The 23,911-nt window shown below is 38.9% G+C and overlaps 1 protein-coding gene across 12 annotated transcripts in view; it reads right to left on the bottom strand.

The window, feature by feature from the left end:
* The window catches only part of rims2a (regulating synaptic membrane exocytosis 2a), an 830,253-nt gene that overhangs the window by 531,357 nt on the left and 274,985 nt on the right, over window positions 1-23,911 (bottom strand). For 10 of the 12 annotated variants that reach the window (XM_052023904.1, XM_052023906.1, XM_052023915.1 and 7 more), the window contains exon 1: window positions 9,058-9,223. In XM_052023904.1, coding sequence (XP_051879864.1) covers window positions 9,058-9,089 — 32 coding nt within the window. In that variant the 5' untranslated portion in view covers window positions 9,090-9,223. Of the gene's footprint in view, window positions 1-9,057; window positions 9,393-23,911 lie in introns of those variants that run through there. The other 2 variants (XM_052023914.1, XM_052023913.1) reach the window with 1 other exon arrangement.

Below are 23,911 nucleotides of genomic sequence, written 5' to 3'. Positions count from 1 at the left end.
AGCCGTGGCTGCTTGGAAAGATCGTGTGGTCATGAAGTTGAGAGATCTTTACCTAAGCAGTCCAGGTATGAAGGAATGGCTGAAGATCTATCCACATCATTTCACATTCCTCAATGACTAGAGCCATGGAAAATTGGTGTAGTAGATGGCATCTCTGAAGACTCTGTCTCCACATATGGGCTTGTGTTTGCATTCTGCCCAGAGGCATTTATTGAGTGATCATTTCAGCAGTTAAGCATTGGAGGAAGCACTACCTATTAGTCTGAGCACACTCTGGGAATTTTGGAGGGTGTTTGAGCAGCTTTCTAATCAAGCCTTCCAATGTCAGCAGAGTGCTCCTTTAAAGAAACATGTGTAACAATCAAGCACAATGTACCTCAGATGTGCGGTGACTGTTCAATCAAGATTGGAAGTTGCACCTAGAAACCCTCAGGTCATGCCATTACACTAACAAATATATGGTGCACAACTTGTGATGCTAGTTGGTGCCCATCCCATGCTGGGAAAACATTAGATGAGCAGTGGTGAATGATGGTTGGAAGCGTTCAGGCCAACTTCCTGATGGGCACAATTTCACACTTAATTAATGATTGCTAACACAACCTAACCCAGGTTAAATCACTTTATGCACAAGTTGATCATAAAAATCAGACTTTAAGAGGCCCAATTTCTAGTCAGAAACATTTACTATTCCATAACAATGACATTACAGTTCAGCAAAAGTAACCATGCATTATGATTTATATTGTTTCATTTTGTTTGTAAACATATTCAAAAGGACAATCACCTCATGACAATTATGTCTTTTTCAACCTTGTTCCCACAAATGAAATCATTGTAATTTTTTTCAAGGTTTGCTTTCTGTCTGAGTTGAAACCAGTAAGGTTGCTCCCTAAAGTACAGACTTACACAGAACACAGCGCATAATGCACTGGTTTGATATTTGCAGTGACTCTGAAGCAAGTCTAAATCTATCAAACAAAACTTGGAAATCCATGTATTCTAGCAGAAATCTTTTTTCATTGCTTCCAACCCTAAACCTGAATTGCAAAAGTAGGGGATGAATGAAGAAAATGAGAATGTTTTTTTTTTGGTGGGGGGAAGGGCAGCTGAATATGGTATAGAATAAATTCAAAGTTACAATTTCATACAAGTATTTTCATCCACTATTATCTACATTTCCCTTTTGGTATCCTGTTATCTAATGTCAGCTACAATTAATATCTGAATTTCAAATGTGCAAACAGTTGGTCATTGCATTGAGGTCTAATGCAGTGTTGAACTCCAAACTAACTGCCACATGACCTGTCCCCAATGATTTCTGTTCATTACGAAGGTGAACTGGTTGGTAGATCACAATCCATGCTGAAGCCTGGTTTTCTGATTCGACTTAAAGTATCTGATACTCTGTGGTTGGGATAAAGTCATACTGATAAAAATAAAACTTCATTTACATTCTGCAAACAACCAAAGCACCACTGTTTGTAGAATGTAAGTTAAACTTTATCTTTATGGGTATGACTTAATACATGGAATAAGTATTAATTGCTGAATGCTGATATATTTGATTTCCTTACAAACAATCGAGGAAAAGCTTTTCACAGTTTCATTCTCACTTTATCTGAGTTTGTTTTGTCACAGGCGCAACTACATTAATAATTTGTTGCATTTTGGACGTGTTGCTATAAGATATGAAACTAATGTCACATATGTCACATCAAATTACAAATTTTTCACGTCAACTCTGAACTGGAAAAATAGGCTTCAAACCTATAGTTTATAAATAACTGTGGCAATCTTTGTTAAGTATAAAGGTTTATCAAGTACATAATTTCTGCCTTTCTGCATTAACCAGTTTGTTCAGTTTCATAAGTAAATCACCTAGAAAAATGTACACACACATATAAGCACATCAAAATTAGAAAATATTTGCAATTGAAAACATTTGGAAAATATTGAAAGTTCACACCAACCTCCTGTTCTTTAATATGCATTTATATGCAACAGCTTCACATGTACACCTCTCTGATTAAATTAAAAGAAACAGTGACTATCCAGTTAAATACTTTTATAACATATTTCTTATAGAATGTTCACAAATAGCAAAAAAACTGCAATTTAATATTTAGTTTATAAAATATTGAAATGATTATAAAGGGAAAACATTGCCATTTTCATTTACAAGATGAGAGACCATCGAACAAACCTTCGATAGAAACTTTAAAAATGGAATATTCTTACCTTAGATCTCGGATGGTCTCCCTAATGCCTGGCTGCAAGTACACTCTCTGTAGTCCTTTACCTGATACTATGGCAGAACTTACACAACCTATGCAATCCAACACCAGAAAAGTGATCAGTTCTTGAAACAGCTAATTTGAAATGTACCAAGTACCTGCAGTCAGAGGTCTCAGTTTCCTCAATAGTTGGTAGCCTGTTAATCGTGCCAGTAACCCTGAACATCCACACACTATCCAAACAGCAGAGTGGGCAGAAGAAGATCCACTGCTGATCACACTAATCATTTACTTAGTTTCAGCTGATGACAGTAATTTCTTCAAAATGTTAAAACATATGTCATTTGGATTCCAGGAATGCTCTGTGTTTCTACCTGGATTTTCTGACCGTTAAAGTGGATTACAAGATTTACGAGATTCATTGGTACCAGAAGTCTCCTTGCAGCAGGGAGGAGGAGGGGAAAAAATTGGTGCCAAAGCAATCAACTGCACCTGTTCAAGTCCCTGTGCACTTTCTAAAAGCAACAGTACTAGCAATCCAGCACAATTATGCTTCAGAAAACGTGGATGCTGCAGATTTTGAGAATTTTTTCACTTACATGTAGTTTTTTTTAAAAATTATATTAATTCCTCTCAATATCAATTTCTTGCAAGATTCATAAAGTAGAAATGTATAACAAAACAGACAATAGTATAAGTAAAATATCTGACATTATAATTAATACACCCAATTGAACAATTCAAATGAATATTAAGCATTAAGACCACCCTTTAAGAGAGTGCTCTATTTTCTGTACCATATGCCAAGGCCACACTATAATGTTACAGTTTGCAAACAATGAAATTAATCCCCTTTTTAAGAAAAGTTATACACTGTCTTCTCTTACAATCATGCCCTCAATACTGAAAGATTGCATTCTAACATGAAAACAATATTACTTCTGAGGATAAAAAGACAGTACAACTCAAAGATCATCGAGCAGTCAAGATTAAACATTAAAATGGTAATTAGATCAAGACTCTTAGAATTCGTAATGAGCTCAATACAGATTTTAAATTTGTTGTTTTTAATTCCTGCAGAGCCCTGAGAGTCTAATCTGATTAGTTTAAGGCTACTTCCTTCCATTTGTGTAAATGGTATTCCAACTTTTTAATTTCTGCCAATGCCATTTTCATACATCAAATAAGAGTTTAATTTACAGGGATGGGAATTTTGAAATGAGACTTATAATGCCTTCTGCAATTACACGAGAAGTGATTTACTCACCCAAGGTTGCTTAGTGCTCGTTCAAAGAACTCATTTTGGAGAAGGATGTCATGTTGGTTTGAGAAAACATTATTTAAACTGGTTAAAACAGAGCTGCAGAACTGACGCAGTGCTTCAAACTGCATTTTCAGCCTTTACCCCCATGTACTGTAAAGCCGTCTATCTCATTTGTAACATCAAATGCCAAAATGCCAATCACATGCCTGAACCATCCTGACCTGTGTAAAAACTATGATTTGATGAACACCAGTCAATGGTTAATTGTTCAGACGCCACCCGCTAATTCATCCAGAGAAGCTAAGCATTTTAAACACCATTACTGACTGTAGCAATAATGCTTTGCAGCAGTGAGGGTTCCCCATTCCCAGCTGCAGCGTCGAGCAGTCACAGATTTCTAATATCTGAATGCTTATTAAACAAACACAGGCTAGATGCTTTCATCAGGAATTCAAGCACATCTGACTTCCAACAATCAGGCCTCGGACGGAATCAGACCAAGGGAGGAGGGAACGCTATGGGAAAGAAAAAGAACAGCCTGTACGTCTATACGTCTGTAAGGTATATCTCAAATGAAATAATAGGCAAATAGATGGGAGAGAGAGAGAGAGCCAGCGTTTGAGAGAGAGAGGGAGTGTGTGTGTGTGTGTGTGTGTGTGTGTGTGTGTGTGTGTGTGTGTGTGTGTGTGTGTGTATGTATGAATATTATTTCATATACAGTATATATATATATGTATACACACAGACACACACACACACACACTTGTGCAAGCATTTGGAGAAGGGTGTTGCAGGTTTTGAATCTATTGTTATGGCATTTTTACAATATTCAATACTTGTAATAATTACCTAAATAACGGTGAAAATAGCAACATGATGCATCAGATACTTAATAACCTATTTCTGTAAGTTCATTTGGAAACAACACATTTATGTTAGAATTTCTAACCTTTCTGTAACAGAGTCATAGATACAGCTTGGAAGCAGGCCCTTCAACCCTGAGTCCATGCCAACCATCAACTGCCCAATTACGCTAATCCCATTTTTTTAAATTCTCTTCACTTTCATTTCAACTCCCACCAGATTCAACCACACATCTACACACTTTGGGCAATTTACAGCAGCCAATTAACCTACCAACCTGCACCTCTTTGGGATACGGGAGGAAATTGGAGTATCGGGAAGAAGCAGGCAGTGACGGGGAGAATGTGCAAACTCCACATAGACAACATTTGGTCAGGGTTGAACCAGGGTCTCTGACACTGTGAGGCAGTGGCTCTACTAGCTGTGCCACTGCACGGTAATTTTCCACTATCACTAATTGTTCCACAATCCTGATGATCTGCTCACTGGTACTATGTACCATCAGCAGTTATTTTCCACAACAAGGGAAGCAGACAAAGTTCCTTACATGTAATATCCAAAACAGAGGTGAAACATACATTTTTCGAAATGCTAACATCCCTTGAGGGATTGTTTCTATTTTGCACACTCCTAGCTTGCCATTTGGGACAGCACATACACATCTATAATTCATTCTTGCCTTAATGAATTTATATGTTGATAAAATTCTAGGAGTATCACAAACACACACTGTTCAGCTAATGAGTCAAGTATTCCTTTAAACATGCTACAAAACCAACAGCATGGTCACTCTGAGTACTGTGGATATAGATGCCCTCAAGTGACAAAGGGTCAATAGAGCAGAACTGTAAGGCATCCCTAATATGTCAATTGAGGGCAGGACTGAAGGTTCATGGTAGAATAGTATGAAGACTAAGGAGACTGCAGACCTGAAATGTTGCCTCCACAGATGTTGTTTGAACCACTGAGTCCTTCTAGTGTTCTGTTTTTTTTTTGTTGAAGATTCACATTTTCTTATGCCATAGGAAGACGCCATTCGGTCTATCAAGCCTATGGCAGATCTTCATGCAATCCCATCAAACCCATTCTGCCACATATTTCACTGCAACCCCTTCTCTCTTAAATGTTCATTAAGATCATCCCACCACCCCCCCCCCGCCCCCACCCTGATTCTCCTACCACCCACCTACACCAGGGGCAATTTACAGTGACCAATTAACCAAATAACCAGCATGTTTTTGGAGTGTGGGAGGAATTCAGAGAACCCAGGAGAAACCCACATGGTCACAGGGTGAAGGGCACCGAAGGTCAGAATTGAACCAGGGTCACTGGAGCTGTGAGAGAGCTGCACTATCTGCAGCAGCATTGTGCTGCCTGGCTTCTGCCATTTTCTTTCAAGTTAGTGCACACCCAGCTAAATAAAGGGAATATACAAAGAAAACTGAAAACAGCTGTTGGGTTAATTGATCACCGTAAAATTGCCCTTTGTGTGTAGGTGAGTGGTGGAACCTGTGGGGAGTTGATGGGAATGTGGGTAAATTAAAATAGAATTATGGTAAATGGGTGCTTGGTGGTTGGTGCAGACTCGATGGGCCGAAGGACGTTTCCCTGCTACATGACTCAGTGGCTCCAAGTACTGGCTTTATAACAAAAACTTATAAAACTAGCATTTTTTCCTGCCAAATTAATTGAATCCATTCTGCAAAATTATCTTACTTTAATAACTCCTGCAATTATTTTTTTCCTGATGGTTAAAGTATTGTTGCTTGATTACTGGAGAAAGATCAACAAACCTCTTGCTTTTGCACTTAAAATGAAACATTTCTGTGGCATATAATAGAACATAGAACAGAACAGGAACAGGCCCTCCAGCCCACAATGTTGTGCCAAACTAATTAAACTAGTAATTAACTGCTTAACTAAACTAATCCCTTCTGCCTACTTAATGTCAATATCCCTCCATTCCTTGCAAATCCTTGTGCTTATCTAAGAGCCTCTTAAACGCCTCTATCGTATTTGCCTCCACCACCACCCCTGAAGAGCATTCCAGACACCCACCACTCTCTGTGTAAAAAACTTGCCCCGCACATCTCCTTTGAACTTTCCCCCCTCTCACCTTAAATGCATGCCTTCTAGTACGAGACATTGATGTGAAAAAGATACCAGCTGTCTATCTACGCCTTTCATAATCTTATAAACTTCCATCAGGTCTCCCCTCAGCCTCTGTTGCTCCAGAGAAAACAACCCAAGTTTGTCCAATCTCTCTTTATAGCACATGCCTCATAATCCAGGGAGCAACCTGGTAAATCTCTTCTGCACCCTCTCCAAAGCCTCCACATTCTTCCACATAATGTGGCAACCAGAACTGAATGCAATATTACTAAAGCAGCATGCCAACTGATCTGACACAAGCTGAAGAGCCGAATGCCAGTTTGTAAGTAAACAGGTTATATACAAAAGATATTATAAAATATTTTCATGTATTAACACCATACTTCAACAAATAGCATAGGTATAATAAAACAAAACTACACATTTCAATGGAAGACAAAATTGCTATTACACCTCCACAATAATATGATGGGGAAGAATGAGGAAACGCATGATCAAGTGATATTTTACAGATGATATTATAACTTGCAACCCAATCGCTTAGAAATTCTAGTTCATTCTAAGGGTGTAATAGATGAACAAAGCAGTGGGTGGCAATGATTGTTTCAACTGTTGGCCTTCTGCTGAAAATTCGAGAATCTAAAGCATACGATTGCCATCCATTTCAGAGGCCAAGATCAGGGAAATTGCTGAAGGAGGGAGGGATCAATCGGGCCTGTTCATTGGCTGGGAATGGGGGCAGGGAGCACTGGTGCCCAGCATCAGAAGGAGGGGGTGGCATAGATCAGAAAGTCAGCACTGGGAGGTTGGGAGGGAGGAACTGGGAGACTTGCAGTCAGGGAGTGTAACCCAAAGAGAATACAGCCCCAGTTCTCCTATAACACTCCAAAAAAACCTTAGAAGAGAAGGAATCTGTCATTTCATGCAGGCTGATGCAAAAATCACATTGAGGTGCATGGGTGACACACTCAGTGGTGCTCAGCTGATACAAAATTATCCAGAAATTCACTGCAGAAAAAGATTCATTTACACAGCAATAAAAAAACAACGTTATGCAACTGAAGTTCTAGATGTGTCCTCTTTCAAGGTAAAGTAACCTTGCTTTAATTCAGCTTGCTACAAAACTAAGATGATTCAAACATATCTGTTTCATTACATCCTCTCCCAACTGCCAGAAAATAGAGGGGGTGTAATCCAAAACATCTGGGGATGGGGATTCAACAACGTTAGACCACACCACACCATTCACTTTTCCTCAATAACCAGCTTACAGTTTGGTCCATGGTGGACTATCACTGCTTCTTTCCTCTCCACAATGCTCCACCAGTAAACTAACTAAGATAACCTGGACCTAGCTCTAAGTAGAATGTATGTAGGGCAGTGATATTGTGTCAATACTTCTGGGAGACAAGTTCACCTCCACTCCATGTACTGCAATAAAAACAGAAAGTGCTGGAAATACTCAGCAGGCAAGGCGGCACCTATAGAGAGTGAAGCAGAGTTAACATTTCAAGTCAATGACCCTTCATCAGAGCCCATTGAATTAAATCATTAACTTTGTTTCTTCTTCCACAGATGCAGTCTGCCCTGCTGATTGTGTTAGCACTTTCTATTTATATTTCAGATTTCCAGCATCTGCATTTTTTTGGTTCTTCACTTCACATATTGTTACAGATGACACTTGCAAATTCTTCATAAAATTAACAAACACTGAAAAAGAAGAAAGGGTAGGTCCAAAACCAGAATTTATTCATTTTCCCTGTACTGTCTTCAAAATTTAGTTCATAAATTAAAAAAACAAAAATGCAATAGACCCACAGTGAATATTTTCCACTTTTTCTGGATGGCATTGAAATTGCATTCCTAGCCAAGAATCCTTTTTCATTTTTTTTAATGATGCAGAAATATAACTGTAGTCTTCACACTTTTGCATCTTATTTCAGCATAGATTTGAAACAGCATCACCCGTTACTGAACATAAGAGGAAGAACATAAGGGAGACAGATTTCTTAATGACTAGAATAAAGCAATGGACAGCTGGATGGATAAAACGTTCCCTTAGATATGCCTGTGCAAACAATTAATTATTACTAGCATTCCTTTAAGGCCAAGCCTGCACCGGGAGTAACATTCAAAACACATAGGCACAGCCTTTTCATAGGGGAATTTTAGTATGCATGAAGACAGTTTTGCTGTATTTACAACTTACTTACTCAATTTACTTTTGTGAAATTACACAGAAAAAAAACGTTTCATGAACATTTTATACTAAAATAAGCAACAGGTTCTCTTTATTTTGCATGGGAGGTAAAGTTGAAGAAATAAAGCCTTGGCCTGGTATTTGCGGAGGTTCTAAATTAACCCATCTGCCTTTTCCACTCAACCCAAGACAGAAAATGGCTCTCTGGATATCAGCTCAGTAGTTAATTTAAAATCATTTTAATGATTTCCTGTAATGAAGATGGCAGGAAAACACAAATTTTACCTACCAATCAGTTACCAGTACGAAACAACAGAAAGCATGCAGACACCATTTTGCATAGACATGAGCTGCTGTTCATTTTAATGCAAGCACCATACCTGTCTGTGGGTATCTCACTGGCAGTCTGCATTGAATGCTGCTTCACCCCTGAACCATTTTTGATTGTATCTTGTCGCGTGAGCCCTTGAGGTCTGTTTTTGTCTGACGCTGGTGTAGAAATGTCCCCTGAGGGTAAAGGACCTTGGAATTGGGAATGCTCCTGTAGTTTTGCTTTCTTTTCCTGTGGCGCTTCTTCATTCGTGTGGGCCAGTCCCGTTGTGGCCTCTGTCAGATCAGTCTCCTGTGGTGTGTTTGATCCACTGCTGTAGAACCAGGCCCCTGATTTAGTGAGGATTTCCTGTTGTTTTCGGCACAAGTTACACACCCACATCACCTGAGATAAGAAAATTAGGTTATTCCAAGTGTGGTGAACTGAAGTCATTCTAAAACAAGATCTTAACTCTTCTGATTTAAAAACGTTAAAATTAAACCTGGTGTCAAATAAACTATTAATCTAGAAGATGTATATCACAATTAAAGACAAATTTATGCACAAAATAAATATGTGATGGAAATATATTAAATTAAAATGTAGATTTAAATAGCAGTAATGAGGATTTTCTTTCTTTCTGCTCCCTTTACAGTCTTCCCTCCTTCAGCAAGGAATAGACTGGAGAACTGCAGACTGCTGACAATGCCTCATCGTCTATAGACCTGAGGATATGTAGACCAATCTAAGCATGACAAATTCATCACTGTAAATAGACAAGTTGGGATGTCAGCTAAAATTGGGATTCAAACCTAATCGCCCAGCATGTAAGTTTAATGTGTTGCTGTCCGTGTGATCAATCTACTTATACCTACCATCTATTATCAAAACTGATACAAGACTTGATAATACTACCTTAAGTATTTAACCGTGATCATATTTATCAGATTTTGCCATGAATATTTAATTCTTCAGAAATGTGAAATGCTGTCCTCTTGGCAACAAGCTAAAGGTTAATAGCAGAGCAAAAAGTCAGAGAAGACAAGAAGGTGTATACCCAATTTTAGACAACTAGTTAACAATTCCACAATTCAGGCAAAAAACTGTGGTGCCCCAACAAGAATATTTTTGAGAAACTGAAAAGAAAACATTTTTACTGCAGTGAAAGAAAACTTTAAATTCAGCTACATTTTTCTTCTCAGCAATTTCTCACTATTGTTTTATTCAATCACAAATGCAGTGCTTTTCAACAGGAACATTTAGTTTGTGTCTCAGGATGGATGTGTAGTAGGTGGGGGTCAGAGGGTCAGGAAGACAGGAATTCTGTTAGTAGAACTGGGAGTGGTCTTAGTGTTTGGCAATGTTGGAACCATTATCTTGCTATTAGGAAATAAATTATTTTCTGATACATTGGTTTTGTGAAGTTCATACAGGAGAGGGGGACTTCTTAGAACACTCAGCATTGTGGCAATAAGGTAAAAATTAGTCTTGTGTACACTAATTATACAGTCTGCCTTGGTTGAGGTTATTTTCCATTATATGGATGAACCTGATAAATATTTCTCAAATGTTATAATCTGAAATAAGAGACACTTCCAAGTTAATAAGAGAATCATATTCAAAGGATTGTTATACCGCACATATTAAAATTGTGGTATCTTTAAAACTGAAAAAAGAGGTGTCATAGGTAACTTGTGATTGCTTGAGAAGAATGAAGAGTGCAGACTTTTCAAAGAAAGTTGAAGCCACAGCATAAATATATTAAGGAAGGTACTCAAACAGTTTATTTTTATACACATGGTTAATCATGCTCTAGTAAAGTATGTAATTGCTGAATTTTCAGAGCTGTATTCCTGTTCATCAAAGAATAATATTCCTATACATCAAAAAGTAATATTTAGAGTTTCCACAACACATATTCAGGAATTCCAGCATCCTTCTGGTAAAGTTACATAGCTCAAGCAACATACTTTTATTGTTACATGCTTTCTTATTGACCTTACAAAGATATTCACAATCAGAAAAGATTTTAACAACTATGTATGATTTGAATGGTTTAAATTCCGATTTTATTATTTTTATTTTTTTCTCTGTGAATTCTTTGCTGTTAGTTTAAGCTTTCTGATAGATTACAATTTTATAACTGATCAGATGCAAGTATGGACACATTCCGTGTATGAAAAGAAGAACTTACTGAAGTATCGAAACTGTTGCCTGATATGGGATAGATGAAAAGTATGTATAATGTTACATCATACATCTGCTAACAGATTTCCCTTTATATTCTTCACTGTTACTGTGGAGTAGAAGGATCCGATAGTGTCAAAATTGACATCAGGATTAATGTGGGAGTGAGCAGATGGGCAAAAAGGTTGGCAGGGATATGGGGGGCCGAAGGGTCCATTTTTATGCTGTATGACACTGTGACTCTGGCATTGCAAAAAGAAGTGAGAATGGCATGACATTTTCTGTCCAAAACCAGGACTCTCATGATCTTTCCTTGTACTCAGAATGTCTTGCAAAGTGTGTGTTTGTAGTGTCTGGCATGGTTGGAAGTGGAACTCACAGATTGTGTTGCTGCCCTCATACTTCCAAACAATATTCCTCTGGGGATCGTCCTGTTCTGGGGACAATTCCAGCATTTTTAAATCTGTTAAAGCAGATCAGCTGACTTTTCAAGTGCACATTTCTTCTCTCTATCCTCCAGCTCATAGGTGTCCCAGATTTGCTGACTCTTACAGACCTCTGGTTTTATCTGGAATCTATCCTGTCCTGGAGGTCCTTGAAATTTACTACATTTATTGGGATGCTAGGAGTATTGGGGTCAACCCCAGGTCAACCCAAAAAGAAAGCCCCTTAAAAAAGCCCCATAAAAGTTACTTCTATGCAAAGTAACACAAAGACTTTTAGGGAGCAGTAGCGTAAAATGTGCACACTCTAACTTCAGGAGCTTATGGGAGCTGTCGTCCCAATCCCATTCAGTAGCTTTCAATTCAACAGTTGCACTGGAGGCCGTGGATATGAAATGCTTGCTGGTGCAGCACCGTTTTTAAAGATATCCCACAGTACAGCAAATATGGTAAATCTTGGAAAATCATTAAATCATGCCATGGCTAGACATTTTGGTGATAATTTGCTTTTCTAGGATACATTTCTTTACATGTGGCACCTTTATATTTATTTTATTAGCTGTTTGCACTTATAATATGTAAGCCACATTTTCTAAATGGTATTATTTTATCATAAATGCTTTAATGTACTCAAAGCATATTCTTGTCTCAATTTGGCACTTGACAAAAGTCCAAACAGGCCAACCCCAAGTAATGAATGGGTTCCGTTTTTACAGATGTCCGTAAGTTAATTTTGGTGACCATACCTTCACAGTACTGTAATGAATAGCACCAAAATCACATAAGACTGATAACAAAGAACAATTATAATTACTAACAGTGGAGAGAGACAGAGAGAGGAAACTAGCTCTGCCACTTGTTGGAAAGAACAGACTTCAGAATTTAATAATATTACGAAAGCTTGTTAAGATGCAGGAATGTTCATAAGTCTGGCGATCCTAACCCAGAGAGGGCCTGTAGTATAGACCACTGGCACCCTCTAGTGGTCAATTATTATCATTCCAATTTTTTATATATGAAACTGGAAATTAAACACAAGGTGTACGATAGGTGCAACTGATTGGGGGAGGAAGACAATTTCTAAAGTTGTTTCCTGAAACCCTAAGCACATAAGGTTATGCTTTTAATATATATAAAATTTAAGAATAACTACAACATTAGTATCAATGGTTCTTGGGGCAGAGTGCAGAAATTAAGCAAATAAACCCACAATGATACATGAAGGAATCTTGGATGACACTGGCACAAACCTGCATAAATAAACTAGATTGTTCATTTGCTAAGGTTCCAACTTTAATGCTTTATCCAACTGATGTTGGGCACTTAAACTGAAATCTGGGCAAAATATAGCAGCTGATCCCATCCAGTCAATCTTATAGAGTCATAGAGTAAAACAGCATGGATACAGGCCCTTCAGCCCAATGAGTCCATGCTGATGACAGTGCCCACCCATCTAGTCCCAATTTCCTGCATTTGGCTCATATTCCTCTAAACCCCGCTCCTCCATGTACCTATCCACTTCCTCTGACAGCTTGTTCCATATACTCACCACCCTCTGTCTGAAAACATTGCCCCTCAGGTCCCTTTTAAATCTTTCCCCTCTCACCCTAAATCTATGCCCCCTGGTTTTGGACTCCCCTATCCTGGGGAAAAGACTGTTACCATCCGCCTTATCTATGCCTTTCATAATTTTAAACATTTCTATAAGGATGTCCCTCATTCTCCTACGTTCCAAGGTATAAAAACCTAGCCTGGCCAACCCCTCCCTATAACTCAGGCTCTCTAGTCCTGGCAACATCTTTGTAAATCTTTTCTGCACTCTTTCCAGTTTAACCAAGTGCAGCCTCATCGACAACTTATACAACTGCAACATAATGTCCCAACTCCTATACTCAGTGACCTTACTGATGAAGGCCAGCGTGCTAAATGCCTTTTTCACCATCCTGTCTACCTGTGATGCTGCTTTCGACAAACTATACACTCCAAGGTCCCTCTGTTCTATTACACTCCCTTGTGCCCCACCATTCATTGTATAAATCCTACACTAGTTTGACTTTCCAAAATGCATCACCTCACACTTATCTGTACTGAAATCCATTGCTACTCCTCAGACCACTTCCCTAACTGATCAAGATCCCCCTGTAATCTATGATAACCTTCTTCACTATCAACAAAGCTCCTAATTTTGTGTCATCTGCAAACTTACTGATCAAGCCTTGTGCATTCGCAACCAAATCATTTATATAAATAACAAATAACAAGGGTCCCAATACTGACCCCTGGTCTCCATTCCAAGAAACAACCTCCAACCACCCTCTGCTTCCTACCTCCAAGCCATTTTTGAATCTTCCATAACGTCTTTAAAATGATAAAATCACAGTTGTACAAATAACTTGGTGGAATATGCTGGCTGAAGCTGACTCTGGTGGGACCAGTTGACAGAGAGATGGCATCAATGTAGCAGCATTTTGGATGCACAACCTAAGCATAGTTTAGTGTTCCAGCTCCTTCAGTTACCTCCAGATAATGTGATCACATTATAACCATTAGTTTTAGTACAGGTAGCCCCATATATCATGTACAGCCCAGGCTTTCAGCAGCTACCATAAGGGGCCGTACAATTGTGAAAAGAAAACAAACACTAAATAAAATGAAATGAAATGTAGTCCATACTTGGAAATTATTTCACAAACAATACTTATTTTCTGTATGAATCAATGCAGAAAACATGAAAGTAGTAATTTATCATAGAAACTTATATGATCAGAAATTATTTAAGCAATTATGAACTTCGGAGAAAACAATGGGTTCTGTTCATAAGCCAGAAACATGCTCGAATCAAGTGCTGGTACAGCAGCAGAGTGTGGGTTCAGATGAGTTCAGAGGTGAAGTAGAAAGGTCCTGGACGAAGGGTCCTGATTGCACGTCACCTCCAACCCCTCACCTTTACACGAGCTGGAATGTGAAATGAACATGGTTGCTGACCTTAATGGAAAATTTATGTCTAGGTAGTTTTTGTTTATTGATTTTACATAATTTTCAAGTCTTTAATTAATTTCTGGAACTTAGATGTTTATAAGTAAATTATTTTGTTCATTTTTTTATAAAAAGTTTTAAGTAGGTTTGAACTGTTTTTAAATGGCTAGTCAGAGACACAAGAACAGTTTAAAAACAGAGCAATTAAAAGGCCAACATGGTGTCTGGCAACAAGGCCTCAGGATCCACTCCCTGAGGCCAGGTCGCAGCTCACGGTCACTTTGTGGGAAAGCCACAATAGCAAGGCCATTACACCATGAAACTTGCATCAAGGTTTCTTCAGATTCTTAGCTTGAGTGATAAGTATTTTAAAATATACTGGATTTTAAAAGAAAGCATTTTTCAAAAATATGTGTCAGCTTCTTCCTCAATTGTATGTCTTTGTTTTAATCTTTATTCTGCATTTGGTAAAATATTTAAAGCATGAGCTAAAATTGCACGTTTTCCTTCTGGTTTTGTGGGAATTCTTTGGCGAACAAGCCTGACAGCCTCATGACTGTTGGATTTCAGAGGTCCTGTTGAATTGATGCTTGATGAAAATTGATGTTGGCATCGAGATCACGAGATCTGTGTTGGCACCTTTCTATGAGGTCAGCAATTCACTTTGCTATTAATCGCAAATTACAAGTTACTATATACTCTGCAAAGATGAAGGCAGAAAGAAACCAAATCACTCAAACCCCTCAAATTGCTTCACAGCAATTAATTATGGGATTGGTGTAGTGGTTATCTTACTGGCAAATAATAAAGAAGATATTAGTTCAAATCGCACCATAGAAATGAGTATTTACATTTAGTTAAGATGTAACCTAGAAACAAAAAGTATCCAGCAGGGGAAAAAATATTCACAAAGCTGTTGCATTGTTGCTAGTACACCCTGGTTCATTCTAGAAGGAAATCTGCCATCCTTACTTGACTCCTTTTCCGCATCGATACACTTGACTTTTGCTAGTCCTCTGTTGTAGCCAATCAAGTTAAATGCCAACCACCATCTCAGGGCAACCAGGAAGGCCAATAAATGCTGGTCCAATCAGCAAAGTTCTCATCCCCAGGAGGTTTAAAAAATTAAAAAATATTCCCACAGACAAAAAAAAATTAAGGCATTGAACCTGGACTTTACATAGATAAATTGTTCTGATAATCTTACCAGTATTATAATTTAGGCAACAGATGAGGTAGAAAAGCTCTTCATGATTTACAGAACATAAAATTCTCAGATCCTTGAATGGAGAGTAAAGTAGTGAAGTTAGTTACTTAGTCGAACAGCCTATAAATAGGTGCCCAATGTCATAATATGGTCCCTGCATTTACAATTCCACCGTGAATGGATTCATTAGATTGTCCTTATTTAATAATGTTTACTTGTTTTGAAAGTTGCATGCTGAGAGAGGATGGATTATTTTACTTTAAATCCAAATCAATTGTGCTTCAACACTTTCATCTGAGTACTAAATTCAGACTGCTACTTTATCTAAATACTGTTTCCAGTTTTGATTGCTTAACAGAACAAAAGCAAATTAAGAACATAAAGATCTCCCAAATGAACATAAGAGTGCATCATATATTAGTATCTATTCTCCTGACTTTGTCTGTTCTGGAGACTGTTCACCAATAGGTTTGAAGGGCCATTTCTGATGGTGGCTGCTGGATCAACCTTAAGAGCAAAGATCACGACACTAAATGTACCCTATTGAGAGGGTATATTGACCTAGAACCTCCAGTTGCTGATTTCCACTGGCAATAAATGTAAATAATGTGACCATGTAGGTGTACTTTACTGTGTGCAACAGCTGCATGGGAGTGCCAACAAGAATTCTTATTACTGTGTTTGATTGATGTCTGAGCTAAAACAGAGAGACGTTATCATCTAGGGCTCAGTTCCAACCCCTGGAATTTCTGTTCACCAGAAATACTCTACACTTCATAGTAATCCACATTTTCAGTAGATATATGATCTAAAGAAATTGCTGGAACATTGTTATTGTCTTTCTAGAAGATGGTTGGGTGGAGAACACTGTTTACACCCACCGGTGAAGATATGCAACATCACCTATTCCTCTAGAGGTGAACCTCTACAGGAATAGATCATGTTAAATTACAGGAAGTTCAGTTACAGCATGATAAATGGCAGTTTCCATTATAAATACAGACAGGGAAACATGCTATGAAAATAAAAAATAATAACAGAATGTCAGTGTCCTCTGGTCTAATTATCCTTCACCCTCATCCCTACCTTGTCAGAAAACATTTAATCCTGATTTCCCATTTGTCATGTCACAGCAGATCTGCAGATCTTCTGTTAAATGTTGATAGTTCTCACATTGGCTCATTCTTTTCCAAACAATTTACAAACTAAAATTAAGCTTATTCTAATACATTTAAGAATCATTGCAACTAAAATATTACTATACATTTATACATCTGTGTACATGTTAAAAGTATACACACACACACGTATATATGTGTGTGTGTATATATAAAAATGCACTTCAATATAAAGAACTGTTCTAAGTCTTTGCACTTTACCCTTGGCTGGACATGCTACTAATTTTTCAAAAGGAAAGTTACAACACTTCCCTTTTTGATATATAAAACCACATGAAAAATTAATCTAGGCGCACCTGTGAAATAGCCGTGTCAATCTTCACTTTAAGAATATTTGTTCATCCAAGAACAAACATTGCCTTGGAACGAGTTTAAGCTCTTTAAAATCCACAACTCTGAAATGGACAGGAAGGGTTTTATGGGCAGATTTATTTTAGAAAAATTAGATAGGGAAATATGGATTAAATAAAAAAAGGCAGGAAATAAATATTGCAATAATATGCAGTTTAAAAATCTGATGGCAGGTCATTAAGGATCTTTGTAAACACAAGACATTATTGGCCTGACTTTGGAGCAAGGCAGGAAGGATTAGGGCGAAACCCAAAATCCAGCAAAAGCAATCTCAAGGGCACAACTTCATTCATCACATTATTGAGAAATAGGTAGCTTTTCCCCACTATATCAGGAATTGTTTGGAAGTTTTTCCAGACCAATTATAATTTAGCACTGATTTTTTTTAAACGTTGCAATGTTATATTAACTGGCTCGTACATGCACCAGGTAAGTTAAATAGAGGAACAATATGTTGCAATTCTCTATACTTTTAAGCAATGATTAAGCATTCAATTTACTATAGTACACACTGAAACATTAAGGTGGCTAAACAAACCACGAATCAGTAACAGAAAATATATCATTACTGCCAATCATTCTTTCAAGCTGAAAAGCAGTAAGTCAACAACCACACAGTGACAAGGGAAAGAGATTAAATCAGTAGCCAGGGAACTGTAAATACAATGGTTCCCTTCTTCCCACCAGTTAGAAGTGTCTGCTCATCCAATACCAAAGGCTGCGCAATCATGTGACAATCGGAGAGGTGGTAATAAGGATGTGTTGTCAATGTGCACGTGCAAACCAGCAATAGGGGAGTAATTTTAACCATGGGAGCCAATGGGTTTGGGAGCAGGTGAGGGAGCTAAATCCATATAAATTGATGACACATCATAAAATCAAAGCAATCCCATTGATGTGTAGTTAACAAAGGATGCCAGACTGCGATCGGGAAAACCCCTCAGGTGAGACAGGTTGGTGGTGAAATGGGGATCATGAGAGAGGGGCTCGGTTTCCTTCAGTTGATAGGACATCAGTCTGAGGATGCTCAGCCAACACTGCATACACTGGCAGATCTTTGCAGCATTTTAGAAGTCCTGCAGTTGGCTGGACCACCAGCCTCAGCTTCTATATCTTGAGTCAGTCCCAGAGCTCCTAGGGATGATGTAGAATGTTTTCAAGAGCTGGCAATTATTTCATTTTGTCTGCTAATAGGGTTAGTCTTGACAGGGGAGGAGGCGTGGAGCTCTTTGGGCTGCAGTTTTGGTGGACTTCACGTTGGTTCTGGATGCAACATACTGTGTCTAAACATAACAGCAACCTTAATCGTAGTTTTGGAATTTAACTGAGGATGCACAGGTTTTCACAAGATCCTGAGTAAAACCGTTGCAAGGGTACAGTGACATTGGACAAGCACTGTGGAATTAACAAGTTAATATGCTAATAAATAATATCTGTCAGCTGTTTTCTTTGGTGACTCTAAGAAAGCCTTGATCACAGGAATTGTCTTGGTTCCCCCTCAAAGAATCCTTGGAGAAAGTTTCTGTATGATTCGAGCTAACTTTGTGATCATCAATATTCAATTTCAATGGTTTGGATGTGCTCAGATTTTTTCAATGCAGCTCTCCACAACCAAATAACCTTGGATACTCCTCATGAAACAATACTATCAGAGGAAAACTGCCACTGGCAAGCCAGAACACCCTGTTCCTGGTGCACAAGGAAGTTAAAATGCTGGCCTGTAATTTTGGAATGATGGCACCAAGGATCAACAGCTCATTGAGAAACAGGAAGGAGGGAGTGGTACCACGGTGATGTTTTAGTCTGCTCCTGAAGTTGGAAGCCAGAAAGGTAATCTAAGGAAACTTTAAAAAACTTGGAAACACTCAGCGGGCTAGGAAAGAGGAAGAGATTTAACACTTCAGGTCAGAGACTCTTTATCAGTTTCTGTTTCTATTCAGATGTCCAGCACCTGCAGGTTTTTCGATGTTCAACTTTGTAAGCTGGCCTTGGTGGGGTCTGGTAGAACCAGAATGGCTGGTCCAGGGCCCAAATGCAAGCTGAGCACCTGCTGGCTCAGCAGCCCTCACCCGCTGCAAGGACCTCTCAATATCCACAATCCTTACGTACCTTGCTACTAGACAGCGGCAGCTTTCTTCTTGGAAGAGGTCAGCAGCTGAGTGGGGCTTGGTACTTAACTCTGCTGTGTCTCCACCTAACACCCCTGTATGGGATTGCCAACAATGGCTGCCTGTCAGAATCATCTCAATAGCATTTGCCCAAGTGTCAAAATATGCAAGCTGATGTCTATGAAAACCTCCAGTAACCCCAGAGAGAGTCCTTACTCTGGATGTCTGGCAGGCTAAAAGATAAAATAGTATATTAGAGCTTCAGGGGTTTAAAATATTTATTGAAATTCCTAAATTCAAATCAGAAATTTTAAACTAACCATTGCTGAAATATTTATACATTTTTTAAAATTTGTTTAGTTTAACATTTAATAAGTAGAACTCAGATACCAGATAATATGACTGACAGCAGTGATCCACACTAGACATTTTGACACCAGAAAAAAAAAACCATGTACTGATCCATGCCTTGCATGGAATCTTTGGGGACACTTCTCATCTCCATATTTTTTTCAAAGCCATACTTCTTAGTTGCTTTGAATTATTTAAAATATGCCATGGAACAAATGGTGACATGGTTACACATTTCATTTCTGGGGTGGAACTCTTGGAATTTAAATCCAACTTTTCATGTTTTTAAAACAAATGGATTCTGAACTTCCACAGAGCTTCTGCAGCTCTTTTGCCACAGTTCAAGCAGAAGCTCCAATGAAGCAGTGGTGACCCAGTTAAAGTAGATCTCCACTCTCTCCAGGAATTTCCTCAATGCATTTCCATCTGAAGATAACAGTATGAGGCAAGAGTGGCTGCTAGGGCCTAGGAATTCCAATCTGGAAATTCTCAGTCTTAATCCGTAGTTAAAACCCAGTATCTGTATCAGGGCCAATTGGCCAAGTGAGTAGAGGCTTACTACTCTCTTTAACATCGTCTTTGGACTGTCAATGCAAGCTGAATGGCAACCCCAGAATACTCCCAAAATTACTGTTTCTAATTTTTGGATAAATTCTCTCAGGTGGGTGAGCAATGGAGTTTTCAGCTCCCATAGACACCACTTACAGATAGGACTACCTACATAGATTCCTTGAAAGTGGTCAGGTTGCCGATCAATCAAAGGTTCCCTTGATGACTCTACAGTGCAGCATCAAGTCTAATATTGACAACTGGCATTGTTGCAAATTTCCATTGACAGGTTATTTTGGACCACCTCTCTCAGCAGGTAACAATTATCATTTGGTCATTAGACAACTAACTGTGAACCATGTGGAGTTCCTTACAAGTGCCACAGTGAGTATCATAACAGACGTTTGTCAGCAACTGCTTATTCTCTACAAATTCCTAGTGTAATAGACTGTATTCTCTTGGGTAATATAATCTTCATCCTAAGCCTCACTGTTTTTCTCATCAATTGGATAATAGATAACTGCCTTCAGCAAATAAAAAACAGATAGAACTGCTACCATTTAGATAGCCACCTTGATGCTTTGGATATTTAAGCTTTTGGTAAGCTTAACTCATTAATGGCTTGATCCAGATCCCCATGAGAGGCTTTGATGAACTTGTGTGAGACTTATTCTACTCCTAGTAAAGTTATTGACAGGTTACTGTAGGCTGCAGTCCTCCCTACTTACAGAAGCTTTCCTTTTTATATCCATCATTTCAATATTGGCTTCTGGATTTTGCACTTGAGTCGGTGGTATTATTTGCATTGTCCACTTATACACCACAGCCTGAGACTTGTTCCCACTGACGATGGATGAGACAGTTCAGTGCGCCTTTCAATATTTCAAAAAAGTTGACGATTGCTTCATTCCACTTGCAAGGGAGGTAAATTCTGTGAAAATCTAATACACTCTTTTACGGAGTCCAAATTCACATCCAGGATCGAATATAAGATTTGGTAAGCTAACCTCTTGCTTATAGTTTCTTCATGAAGGCCACATGGGACACTAAGTGAAAAGGCTGATTCAAATTTAATGAGAGTAATTTAAGCAGGATCCCTTGAATCTTATTGCATTTTGATTAAACAAACTGAGCTACAATGGACTGTTTTTAATTTGCTTACTCTGCATGTTCTCAGTACATCAGAGATTCAAATAAAAACACATTATAAACAAGTGATACAAGTAACTCCCTATAAGTTCTTGGACTCATTGTGGTCCTCATTCTTGCAGCTGGGAAACACAACTGCGCTCTGGGACATCAAGATTATTTAGTAATCAAACAGAATCCTATTCACCTGAAATAAATTAGGTGACAAGCAGGGTTAAGAAACTGATGGGTTAACTTCATTCATTGCTCATGATTTCATGTGTTGAAATCAATCATATCACAAAGAAAAGAGGTGAAATAGTTGTAGAGAGGTTCAGAGATTATGAAGGAAATATAATTTCAAAAGGAAACATAATTTCTGGTTTACTTTTGGCTGCATACATCTGTGAACATAGGAACCAAAATGTGACATTGGTAAGACTTGACTAGTCCCATGTGGTAAGCTGGTGCAGAAAGGTAGAACGCATGGGATCCAGGGTGAGCAAACCAGTTGGATGCCACATTGGCTTGGTGATAGGAGGCAGAGGGTGGGAGTGGAGGGTTGCTTTTCAGATTGGAGGCCTGTGACCAGTGGTGCGCTGCCAGCCCTTTTGTTAATCATGTGCATTAACGATTTGGATGAGAACCTAGGTGACATGAGTAGTACGTTGGTGGATGACACGAAAATTACTGGTACAGTGCAGTGAAGAAGGTTGTTTAAGGTTACAACAGGATCTAGATCAACTGGGAAAGTGGCCAAGGGAATGGCAGATGGAATTTAACTCAGACAAGTGAGCAGTGATATATTATGGGAAATTGAACCAGGGCAGGACACAGATAGTGAATGGCAGGGCCCTAGGGAGTGTGACTGAAAAGAGACACTTTGGGGTGCAAGTACTTGGTTCCCTGAAAGTGGCAACACAGGTGGACAGGGTGGTGATGAATGCGTATAATGTGCTTGCTTCATCAGCTGAGGCATCGTGTATTAGAGTTGGAACGTCATGTCACAGTTGTACAAAACATTGATTTGGCCACATTTGGAATATTATGTGCAGTTCTGGTTGCTACACTATAGGAAGGATGCGATAAAGCTAGAGAGGGTTTATTAAATTAAAAACGTTTATTAAAAAGATTTTGTCTGGATTGGAGGGCTTGAGTTATAAAGAGGGACTGGATAGGCTGGATCTGTTTTCCAAGAGCAAAAGAGGCTGATAGATGATATTATGAGAGGCAAGATAGGAAGATAGCCAGAGTCTGCTTCCCATGGTAGGGGTGTCTTAAACTAGAGGGCATAGGTTTAAGTTGAGAGGGAGAAGGTTTAAAGGGGACCTGAGGGTAAATTTTTCACATAAAGGGTGGTTTGTATCTGGAATGATCTATCAGAGGAGGTGGTGGAGGCAGGAACAGTAACAACATTTATGAGGTATCTGGACAGGTTCCTGAATGAGCAAGGCAAAGAGCTGCTCCGGTGGGTTTAAACTAGATTTGCAGGGGGAGGGGATCCAGAGTGTTAGAGAAGAAAGTGAGGAGGACAATGATCGTGTGAGGTCTGCAGGTATGGACAGAATTCAAAGGTTTGTACATGATAGTAATGTTCTCAGGTGCATCTATTTCAATGCAAGGAGTATCGTAGGTAAGGCGGATGAGTTTAGGGCGTGGATTGGCACGTGGGATTACGATGTTATTGCTATTAGTGAGACATGGTTGCAGGAAGGGCAGGGCTGGCAACTTAATGTTCCGGGGTTCCGTTGTTTCAGACGTGATAGAGGGGAAGGGATGAAAGGGGGAGGAGTGGCGTTACTGGTCAGGGAACAGATCACGGCTGTGTGTAGACAGAACAGCCCAGAGGGCTCATCCACAGAGGCCATATGGGTGGAGCTGAGGAACAAGAAAGGTGTGGCCACACTAATAGGGTTGTATTATAGACCGCCCAATAGTCGGAGAGAATTGGAGGAACAAATCTGTAGGGAAACAGCAGACCGATGTAAGAAACAGGAAGTTGTAATAGTAGGGGATTTTAACTTTCCACATATTGACTGGGACTCCCACACTGCGAAAGGGTTGGATGGCTTGGAATTTGTCAAATGTGTTCAGGAAAGTTTTCTAAATCAATATATAGAGGTACCAATGAGAGAGAATGCAATACTTGATCTCCTATTAGGGAACCAGGCAGGTCAGGTGACAGAAGTATGTGTAGGTGAGCATTTTGGGTCCAGTGACCATAATGCAATTAGTTTCAAGATAATTATGGATAAGGATAGGTCTGGTCCTCGAGTGGAGGTTCTAAATTGGAGAAAGGCCAATTTTGTGGAAATGAGAAAGGATCTAGGTAGGGTGGATTGGGATAAGCTATTTTCTGGCAAGGATGTGCTCAGTAAATGGAAAGCCTTCAAAGATGAAATTCTGAGAGTGCAGAGTTTGTATGTTCCTGTCAGGGTTAAAGGCA

The sequence above is a fragment of the Pristis pectinata genome, chromosome 9 (genome assembly GCF_009764475.1).
Source record: "Pristis pectinata isolate sPriPec2 chromosome 9, sPriPec2.1.pri, whole genome shotgun sequence".
NCBI classification, from domain to species: Eukaryota; Metazoa; Chordata; class Chondrichthyes; order Rhinopristiformes; family Pristidae; genus Pristis; species Pristis pectinata.
The sequence above is the reverse complement of the archived record's forward strand: the minus strand, read 5'-3'. Positions and strand labels throughout refer to the sequence as shown.